Genomic DNA, 10,377 nt, shown 5'->3' with positions numbered 1-10,377 from the left:
GCTGAACCCCTGAAGTTTCTTTATTGTATTTACAGGACCTCCTCATGACAGTAAGTCGCAGACATCAGTTTAACAGAGCTGCACTCATTACACGACAAACACGAAAATATTTTACATTCATGAAAACAGCATGAAATCCTTGACAGGCTGAGTAGAAAAACACTTTCACATGCTTGCATTGCATCTTAATGATCTTTACCCACATTGTCTTAAACCTGCTGCCCTTGGGTCAAAGTAATCACGTCAGTGTCTCATTTCAGACTTCATTCAGAAGAACGACCCCAGCTGAGACAGTTGCTTTGATGTGAAACAGGCCAGCTCTTAAAAAAAGAGATTTTAGTGGCTCTAAAACCTGCTTTTACTGTCTCTTAGTACCAGAAACAAGTTTGTGTATTTTTTTCACTGTCCCTCATCCACAGTCAGCTCCTGAATCTGCTCCTGCACAGCTTCCAGCTGTTCTGGCTGTGTCTCCAGTGTCTGCTCTGACTCCTGCTCCTCTTTCTGTGCTTCCTCCATCTTTGACTCCTCACGTCCGCTCTCCAGGTTGTCTGGGCTCTCGAAGCAGCCCGAGTCTCTCGGCTCCTTGGTGTCCTCCCCAGACCTGTCCTCCTCCTCTGGCTCCGACTCATCTTCAGCTGCATGAGACAAAACCCATTGATAAAGTTTCTATTATATATTTCTATAAGTATTCTAATCCTCTTGAGCTCTGACGGGTTCAGCTTTCACAGCTTTGTGGAAAGGTTTAATTTTGTATCCAGAAATATTAAAAAGTATTTTTAAAGATTTTCTTTTCTGCCACAGAAGCTGCGTTGGATTGTCGTGCAGGCAGAAAAGTTTATAAGTAATATTTTTTACAATCGTTTTCTTAGCCATCCACACTTTTCTCGTGGTGCTCGTTTTCACAATGCCACTTGATGTGTTTTATACCAAAATTGTTGGTTAAAACTGCCTTGAAGTCAGGTTGTGTGAGGATGTTTTAATATTTGTGGCTTAATTTGGCATCAAATGATCTGAAAGCTGTAATTGACTGAATACAGACATTGAGTCTTACAGAAGTTCAAAGGTTTATTGTTAGCTTTGAGCCTTATTTGGTATTTTCATAATCAGAAATATTTTACCAACAATTTTTCTGTAAAACAGGCATTAATTTTTCTCCATATGTAAGTTTTTGAAAGAACTGTTTCTCATTTTTTAGTTTGAGTGACTAATTGAAAATATGCTATTGGATTAAATTATTATTAGATATTTGAAGTGACAGTAAACATGCTCTGGATGGTGTTTTTATAACATTTTAAAATAAATAATACATTTACTGCCTTTGGTAACCATTTTGCAACAGACTGAGTTTGTTTCAGCACAATCAGTAAATTTTAACTTTAGTTAGGAGCTCAAAACCAAAAGTAAGTTGTTTCTCCTCATCTTAGTGTTGGTAGTAGTAGATTTATGGAAATTTGAGAAAACCAAAAACAGACTGCGCTTCTAAATTTAGAAGCCATAAAGTGCTCGTCTGGAGTTCAAATGAACAAAGATATGAGGCAAACAGTGACATGCTGTGAGTGGAGCTTTAAATGTTCCTCGTTATTCAGCTGAGGCAGAAAGTGTAATCAGGATTTTACATTATCTAAATCTGATGCTTCAGAACTAAACTCTGAATCAGGAATCAGGCCAAATCTTTATGACTTAAATGTGTTTTATTTTTCCCCCCCACATACTCAGAATTTATTTTGGGGTCAACAGCTGTAGAACAGCACCAGGCTGAAATGTTTCAGAGCTTGGCAGTGTAGAAACCTACAGTCTCTGAGCAGGTCTGAGGCATTGAGGATCTTGGAGCACTGCTCTGGGTCTGTGATGTTCAACTCATTAAGGTGAGACTCCTTCAGTCCTGTGAAGTCCTCCAGGCTCCGGAAACCGTGCATGGACAGTAAGGGACTCAACTCCTGGAACACAAGAGAACAAAAGTCTTTACTGATCTGGGCTTACTTGGTGGAGAGAGATGATGAGTGCAGGACCTCACCGTCAGGCCTATGCTGTCCAGGACCTCCTCCAAGGTTTTGGGCTTGGATTTGGATAGACGGTTCTTGCTGTTGCAGCGCCTCCTCCTGGCTGTGGGGCTTTCATCTGGGAGGATGCTGACGTAGATGAACTTGAAGGAGCCCACCTTGTTGTTGAGCTTCCCAGTCCAGGTGCCCACTGGAGGCTTGTCGATGATGTAGATGATGTCTCCTTTCTGTAGAAGAAACAAAAACTTCTTTTATTTTGAGTTTACCCTTCCCTGTTGCACCATGGGCCATTATCAGTCCAGGATTTCTTTATAAGAATCCCTTTGTTGTAGAAAATAAGATCTCACAGAGGCCTGAATTTTTTTACACAGGTTTTTCTGGTAAAGAATCAGTGCATGATTTGCTCATGCAGTCAGCGATCGGGTTTGTAAATTGCATGTTGCTTTCAAAGACGATCGTGTTTCAGGGTGTTAAGGAGCTCCCTGGAGGTCGAGACAGCAGACGAGGCCAAAGGTCAAAAGAGACAAAGACTCACCTGGAGTTTCAGCGACTCCACGTCGTAGGGGCTGGGAGTGAAGTCGGTGTGGACCAGAGCTCGACCACAGAAGGGCCCATTGTAGGAGACGCTGTTGTCCTCCAGCCTCATACTGTCCCTCTGACAGTATCCACTGTCCAAGCTCTGCCTGTCGCTGCCTGAGGAGGACAGAGAAGATTCATCCTGAGACTGAGCCCGATAAACACAATCAATCAAACTGAATCTTTTTCTCTCATGTGACACTCTAAACGGATTTAATCAGCCTTTTCTGTTGTTTCTCTGGCTTGACTTTGGAACTTCATTTCCCATGATGCATTGAAGGATGTAAATGGAGTCAATAATTTAAGCAACTTTAGTTATATTTATGACTTTTTTTGAACGAAACATTTGTTGCTACTAGAAGAGAGCTACATTTTATTAATCTGTTCCATTTTGCAGAGCAGCTGCTGACGTGCATCCATTTAAAAAAAATTTTTTATAGTTTAAAGTTGGAAGGTTTTTCTTTATAAAATTCACAAAGTTTTAGACTTAAACACAAGTTAGACATCACAAATTTTGTTGAATTTACACAAAGTTGTCTATGGGGTTGGGTAAATTCAAACTTTTATAAAAAAAAAAAAACAACCCTAAACTAAATAATGAAATTACACAATTTTTAATAAATATAAATGCGTAAATAAATAAACCGACCTTCTTGTTGCTTCATTAAATATCTACTAAACAACAAACCATCATCAACGTTTTTACCTGTCAATGGCTGTCTAAGACTGTTGTCATGGAAACAGCAGACAAAATAAAGTGGTGGTTAGGTCATCGTCTCCAGATTACAGGATTGAAAAGTTTCGTTTTTTAGTTAAAGTTTTGGCGGCTCTGTTGACTTCCTCAGCCCACATTCTTCTTTGTAACCTGTCTGTTCTGAGAAAGTCTAACTGAACCTAATGTCGTCTGTGCAGGTAAAGTCTGCAGGTAAACTTTCTCCATCTTGTTCTCTGGTTTTAAGAGTTTCATACTCACTGCCAGAGAGCTGGTGGCTAACGGGGCTGGGTGCTGTGTCCTCTGAGCCCGTGGAGCACACAGACGTCCTCTGTCCCGCCACCAGATCTGGATGCCAGTCAAAGGATGTGGGGGACAGCTCTTCACCGCTCTCACCCTGGAGGTGCAGAGGACAAACAGAGAAGAAGCACCATTATAGTTAATTAATTAAAACACTTGTTCCACTTTTTATCACCTGATTGAGGTTAAACACATCTCAACATGTTTATTTTTACCTGTTAAAGTTATTATTGCCATCTGCCACAAAAGGCAGGCAATCATGTAAAAAACTCTGTGTAAATCTGTCTGTAATATCTCATAAACCACCAGATGGATTTGAATGCAACTCTCAGGAAGTAATCATTGGATGTACGTCTAAAACTGATTACATTTGGAGTCAACCCAATATGGCCACTGCAGCTAATCAACCTTTGAAAGCACCAAAAGTGCTATTGCTCAGTCAATTATTCAGATATTGAGCTAAAGTTGAGTGCGGTAGTAGGTGAGAGTCATCCACAGAACATCATTGACAGATCACACAATCTGTTTAGTCAGTCCGTTTGTTTAAACCCTTGACAAGCAAGGCGGCAGGAGATACACAATAATTCATAAAATACTAGTTATGTTTCCTTTATTTGTGTATTTGGTTAATTTTAATGTTAATAACTCAGCAACTCCTATTTTATTAGGTTTCATAAATACAAGCCTTATCAGAATGCTTAAATCCAAAACCAAAGTGATATTCAGGTTTGTATAAGCTCTGAAATTAGCATGGAGACAAAATAACTATGATATATGTGATGATAGACAAAGTATTTAAGTTTATGCTCAATCATCCAGGTAAAAAAATCCAACATTGTTCAGTCAGGTCATCTGGACAGTTTTTTTTTTTGAGGAACGTTTCGCCCTCCATTCAAAGGCCTTCATTAGTCTGAGAAGTCACAAACTGTTTTCAAATTGTTTCAATCTGCTTAGTGGGGAAAACTGTTTGTTTGTGACTTCTCAAACTGATGAATCTCTTTGGATGGAGGGCGAAACATTTCTCAAAAAAAAAAAAGAAACTGTCCAGATGACCTGACTGAACAATGTTGGACAAGTATTTACGTTATTTAGTATTCCAGTAGCAGCCAGAATACCACATATCTAGTTCTTGATAAGATGGTCCAGGGGCCTTTCTGGGTGGAGTTTGTATGTTCTCTCCGTTCATGCATGGATTTTCTCCAGGTACTCCAGTTTCCTCCCACAGACCAAAAACATGCATGTTGCACTGACTGGTGACTCTATTGTCCCTAGGTGTGAGTGAGAGAGTGAATGGTTGTTTGCCTCGTTTGTCTCTATGTGGTCCTGTGATGGACTTGTGACCTGTATAGGGTGTCCCCCGCCTCTCGCACAGTGGTTGCTAGACAAGGGCACCGGTGACCCCACGACCCAATATGGAATAAACGGGTAAAGATAATGGATGGATGAAGATAAGTTGTTATTGTAGAAATGCTATTTTTTCATTTAAGTAAAACTACTGTATATCAAAAACATATTTTCTATAAACTAATTTGTTAAAAATACACTTTGCTAATTTGTGAAAACAGCATAAAGTTAATTTTTAATAGAGGGGTTTGCGGTAATAACAACACTTATTTGTGCATCACAATAGAGACCCTAGAGATCTCTACAAATTAGTAAGTTAATATTTAAAAATGACAAAAATTGGACCGAACAAAGTAAGTAAATGTGAGAGCTGATTAAAAGTATCAAGTTTCTTTCAACCACTAAAAGCCAAAACAAAATAAATCCTGCATTTGCCTCAATAAATGCAGTGCACTGTTTGTCCACAAGGCGGCGACAAAGTTATAAAAACGGAAGGAAAAGTGTGTAGGGTGTGTGTGTGTGTGTGTGTTTGTTTCTGTTATATTTGGGGACTGGAACTAGCTTTCACACCAGTCATTTGGGGACACCGTGGCAAAATAATTTTTATCAAAAAATGATTTAAACAAAATATTCAGGTAACATTTGTTTTCTGTGAATTTAGAGTAAAAAATTTTACTTACCAGCTTGTCTCTAAACCATTCAGAAAGGGGTGTCTCCTAAGGTAGGTTGTTAAAACATGCACCTCCAATGTGGACGTAAGCAAGTTATGTGTGTGTGTCTGTTAGTTTACATCCATCCATTATCTTTTACCCGCTTTTTCCATTTTGGGTCATGGGGGTCGCCGGTGCCCATGTCCAGCAATCACTGTGCGAGGGGCGGGGTACACCCTGGACAGGTCGCAAGTCCATCACAGGGACACATAGAGACAAATGAGACAAACAACCATTCACTCTCTCACTCACACCTAGGGACAATTTAGAGTTACCAATCAGCCTAACATGCATGTTTTTGGTCTGTTGGAGGAAACCGGAGTACCGGAAAACTCACGCATGCATTGAGAGAACATGCAAACTCCACCCAGAAAGGCCCCCGGACCGGGGTTTGAACCAGGGACCTGCTCGCTGAGAGGCAGCAGCTCTACTAGTTGCGCACCATGCTGTTGTTACTATAATATGTTTGTTATAATACTTTGTGTTTATTTGTGGTGCATCAATTTACCCCCTCCTCTGCTAGAGCCTTCTGTACCATCTTGGATGTTTTTCGGGTCATGGTGCGTGAGATGACGTTGCGCCATTTCTTCCCTAGTTTGCTGCCACTTTTCACTGCTTCTTCTGTCGTCACAGCTTCTGCTGCCTGACATGAAAAATAAAAACAAACAACAACAACAAAAGCATTACATATCTTGTAGCATTTTTGAGAGGATAGTGGTGGTGGGGGTACTGCACTGTACGTTAGAAATAAAAGTGATGGTTAAAGATGATCCCTACTCACATGTGAGACTGACATAATTAGTTATGCTGGTGGCTTTGCTGTCGTGTCACACATCTTTAATTCTCACAAACATGAAAACCTGTAGACTCTATGGTGATGAGGTTTGCACTTGCACCTCCCCCCTCACACACACACACGCATAGCCACAAAGTCACAACCTCACACCTGCTGTCTATAGTGGTGAGCTGCTTCAAAACAAATGTTCTCACTGCTTCAGCGAGTCAGTTTGTCAAAAGTGTTGATGGTGGTTCTACAGGTACTAAACATGAACATCTGCTGCTTCAGGTCTGTGTGACAAGACAGGCAGCTGCTGGTTTGCTCTGACCATAAGGACAAGCTACTGCAGAGACTCAGATCACAGATTTTTATGTACAAGCTAATCTGTGGAGGTGAAATGCTGATGACGTTGAACCCAAAAGGCATCTTTTCTCCAGGGGAGGCCATCAGGTTTATGTTGAAATGCTTGTGTTCAGCCTGTCTGATGCAAAGGCTCTCTGCTTGACTAGCTGTCACCAGAGGACATCCTGTCTGCTCGCTGCTGTCATCTGCTCTGCAGCACTTCTCGTTCTGACTTCCTCTCTATTTCTGTACTTCTGCACTCACTCGTCCTCCAACTTCTACTCTGCTGTGTGCTGCTGGGAAGTGATTAATCTATCCTGTAAATACTGAACTTACACATCTGCTCACTTATGTGTCTTAAAAAAGGAAGCACTATTGTACAAATAAAGACACACAAACTGGGCCCTGCCTCTTCTAGATGCAGCAAGGTGGATGTAATTTACACATAAATGAGGAACATTGTGAGCAGGTGCATCTGTAGGAACAATCATTTAGGAACCTAAAGAGACAAAAAATAAAGACTCTACTTCAACTTTTCCAGTCTCTTTAAGTTTTGTGTTAGATGTGCACGTTTGAGGGGAACAACTCACATTTTCCTCCAAGCTGAACTCCTTGTCTGACGCAACAGGAGAGGTGGGTTTGTGCTTCATGAAGTCCTTAAAGCTGCTGGACCTCTGCAAGGTGATCTGCAAAATGAAAAAAGTAAAATGAAAAATTGTAAATGATAACAAAGGAACCAGGCAAAATAGCATAAAAAAGAATCAAAGAAACATGTCAGTTGGTTGTTTGGTGTTTTTTTGGTGTAACACTGATAACACTGATCTCACAAATGTGCACACACACACACACTCACACACACACATATGCACTATGTTCTTATCTCTACAAAAATGTGCCAACACAATGAATGTGCAGATGAAGTTCTAAGAATGACAGAAGTGACCGGGTGTTTCCTCACAGTCTGAAATCTGAATCCTGACGTTTGTGGCTTTAATGTTTTTGTAAATGCAGCACAAAAGACACAACCAGTGGTGATTTATGTCCTGAAACAAACTGTTTGTGCACCTGAAAAGCAACTTTGAACATCTAAAACTCAAACAGACCAAAAAAAAAAAAAAAGACAGAAGCCTTTAAAATTAACCCATTGCAAGTTTTAGGTAGGTGTCAGCATCTTATACACAAAAACAGATTTAATTCAATTCAATTTAGTCACAACAGAAGTCATCTTGGGGCACTGAACATTCATATACATACAAATTCAATTAGTAACATTATTTATCTAAGGTTGGGTAGCTAGCAGCTTGCTTGCATGTGAACATAAATATTCTGTGAAGCTGTTTTTTCTCTGAATTATTTTTAGTTGCTCAACAATTCAAATGTCTCAAAAATTGGAAATACTTTGTTTCCTCATGATCAAGAAGCTGTCTTCAAATACAAACACAAAACCTACAAATGGAAAAATGTTACATCTTTTACTTCTTATTATTGATTATACCAGCTCAGCTTTACTCTTCATATTCTAAAACTAAAGCCTTCTTTTCAGCCTAAAGAGCAACAGTTGTTGCTCCTTTGCAGAGTTTTTCAGGTGTAAAATTTCTTGCCTCAACGTTGGAAACTCTTGTCTAAATTTTCAATTTATCCAACCAATTTATCTGATTTAATCGTAGCTCACCCTTTTTCTCTGTTAAAACCACAGGAAATGGACAACAGTTTGAGCAACTGATGGCAGCCAGTGGTTGCAAACATCTGGTCGGCACCAGCGGCTCACGGTTTGCGTGCAAACCTGAAGAATCAAACTGCTGTTTGAAGTCAGACGAACAATGACCTTTGACATGACAGATTTTATAGCTAAAGGCCAAAACCTTCAAATAAGCAAGCTCTCTGGTGCTGATCACTCCCTGTGACGGTTATTGTGAGTCTGGACATGTTTGCCGGGAACGAAGGTGGTGAGGAGTGTGACGATTTGACCACAGGAGCAGAGATGTGGATGGAAAGTCAGGGCCCTGGTGTCGAGTGTAGGAGGTTCACACAGTTAGTGACAACTGGAGACGAAAGCTGCACAAACCACAAAGCTTTTTTTTCTACTCAAACTACATCTGCAGCAATGAATCATCAAAGCAGAATAGAGGAACTTAAGTTGCAGCAGAATAGATGGAGAATACTTTTTAAAAATCATCTATTTTAGACAAAAACAACCTTTTTGTCTTGTCTTTGTAGGTTTCTTCAGATTCACCTCAGAGCTCTGCTCTAACTTGAGCTGATGTATTAATAGCTGAGCACACAAAGGCAACTGAGCGTATGAAATGTTTCACACAAGTTTGTAAAATCGACCAAACTAAAAGTTCGTTTTTGTGCACATCAGCCGTGCTTTCTTTTTCAAACCAAACTGAATATACTTACTTTTTTCTTCTGAGTTTGCTCCTTCTCTGAGGCATTTGAAGGCTTTCGCCTCAGCATCTTCTCCTCGGTGATTTGCAGATCTCACTGGATGCAAAAAAGCTGCAAGTGAGCTACAATCAGTGAGGATATCTGTCACAGCCAGAGTCAGATACAGAGAAAGAGAAGGGCTGAGGTGCGCTCTGCTGTTGCTGCCGAGTGAAGTGCACATCCAGGAAGTCACATGACCACACTGAAACTGAAGAGTCAAACCCTGTTTCTGCTGCTCAAGACCACAAAGAACCTACAGGCTGGTAACATAAATCACTCTTATATGCATGCCATGAACTTGTGTCTAAAATACGTAGTTAACACACAATAAAGTGCACTGACCTCATTTTCAGTTTGTTTTGAGACAAAAAAATCCTATTAATAAAAAAAATCCTCTTCACCACACGTGTTTGACTTTCACTTGCCCAAATTTATCGTGTTCAGTCGATACAAGTTTGTTAAGAATCTTGAATTGGTTTAAAAGACATATTAGATCTGTAAGTGAGTATAGGAACAGGTTATATCAAATTAAAGGACCTAGTATTCTTTGAGGGAATGCACCATCAGCCTTTCGTGTCAGACTGTTAAACTACAGTAGAGTCATTTTAAAATGAGAAATGAAGAGCTTGAAGCTGTTCAGGTGAAGTCTTATAACTGACATTACATTGCACAAAATGTGTCGGTGCTCAAAGGATGTGTTGAGGATGAACTCAGCTACTATCACATAAACCTTTGCTCATTATCTCTATATTTTATGTTATAGCCATTTTTGCATTGGAAAAGATCCATATTGAATTATTGATGTGGGTTTAGACGTGCATCCTGGGAATCTCCGTGGACTATACTGTTTGCAGATGCACTTTGATGTGTGATGAGAACAGGGAACAGGTGGAAGAGAACTTGGAGAGGTGGAGGTATGCAGTTAGAGAGGACATGGAGATAGTTGGAATGAGGACAGAAGGCACACAGGACAGAGTGAGATGAAGATGATTCAATATGGTGACTACAAAAGAGGGAACAGTCAAAGGAAGAAGACATAAAAGAAGATATTTTGCTAACAGACAAACAAAGGCAAAACCATTAATTTTCATCTTTTACTTTTGGCAGCAGATGATAATAACTAATCTCCAGATGCTCAAATTCATCATGTTAAGTCACTAAAACTATTTTTAGCATCCAAATTATTAT

At 39.9% G+C, this 10,377-nt stretch overlaps 1 protein-coding gene across 1 annotated transcript; it reads right to left on the bottom strand.

The window, feature by feature from the left end:
- Positions 1-399: 399 nt before the first annotated feature.
- sash3 (SAM and SH3 domain containing 3) lies at positions 400-9,259 on the bottom strand. The gene is made up of 8 exons (XM_037675728.1): positions 9,163-9,259; positions 7,353-7,448; positions 6,151-6,285; positions 3,550-3,685; positions 2,536-2,693; positions 2,015-2,227; positions 1,793-1,937; positions 400-635 (listed from the first exon to the last, which is right to left on the bottom strand). The coding sequence occupies exons 1-8, from the start codon at positions 9,217-9,219 to the stop codon at positions 400-402; spliced, it is 1,176 nt and encodes a 391-aa protein (XP_037531656.1). The 5' UTR covers positions 9,220-9,259.
- Between the last annotated feature and the right edge of the window lie 1,118 nt (positions 9,260-10,377).

This window comes from Nematolebias whitei, chromosome 4, assembly GCF_014905685.2.
Source record: "Nematolebias whitei isolate Nwh7 chromosome 4, NemWhi1, whole genome shotgun sequence".
Classification (NCBI taxonomy): Eukaryota; Metazoa; Chordata; class Actinopteri; order Cyprinodontiformes; family Rivulidae; genus Nematolebias; species Nematolebias whitei.
This window is presented reverse-complemented; position numbering and strand designations above follow the sequence as displayed.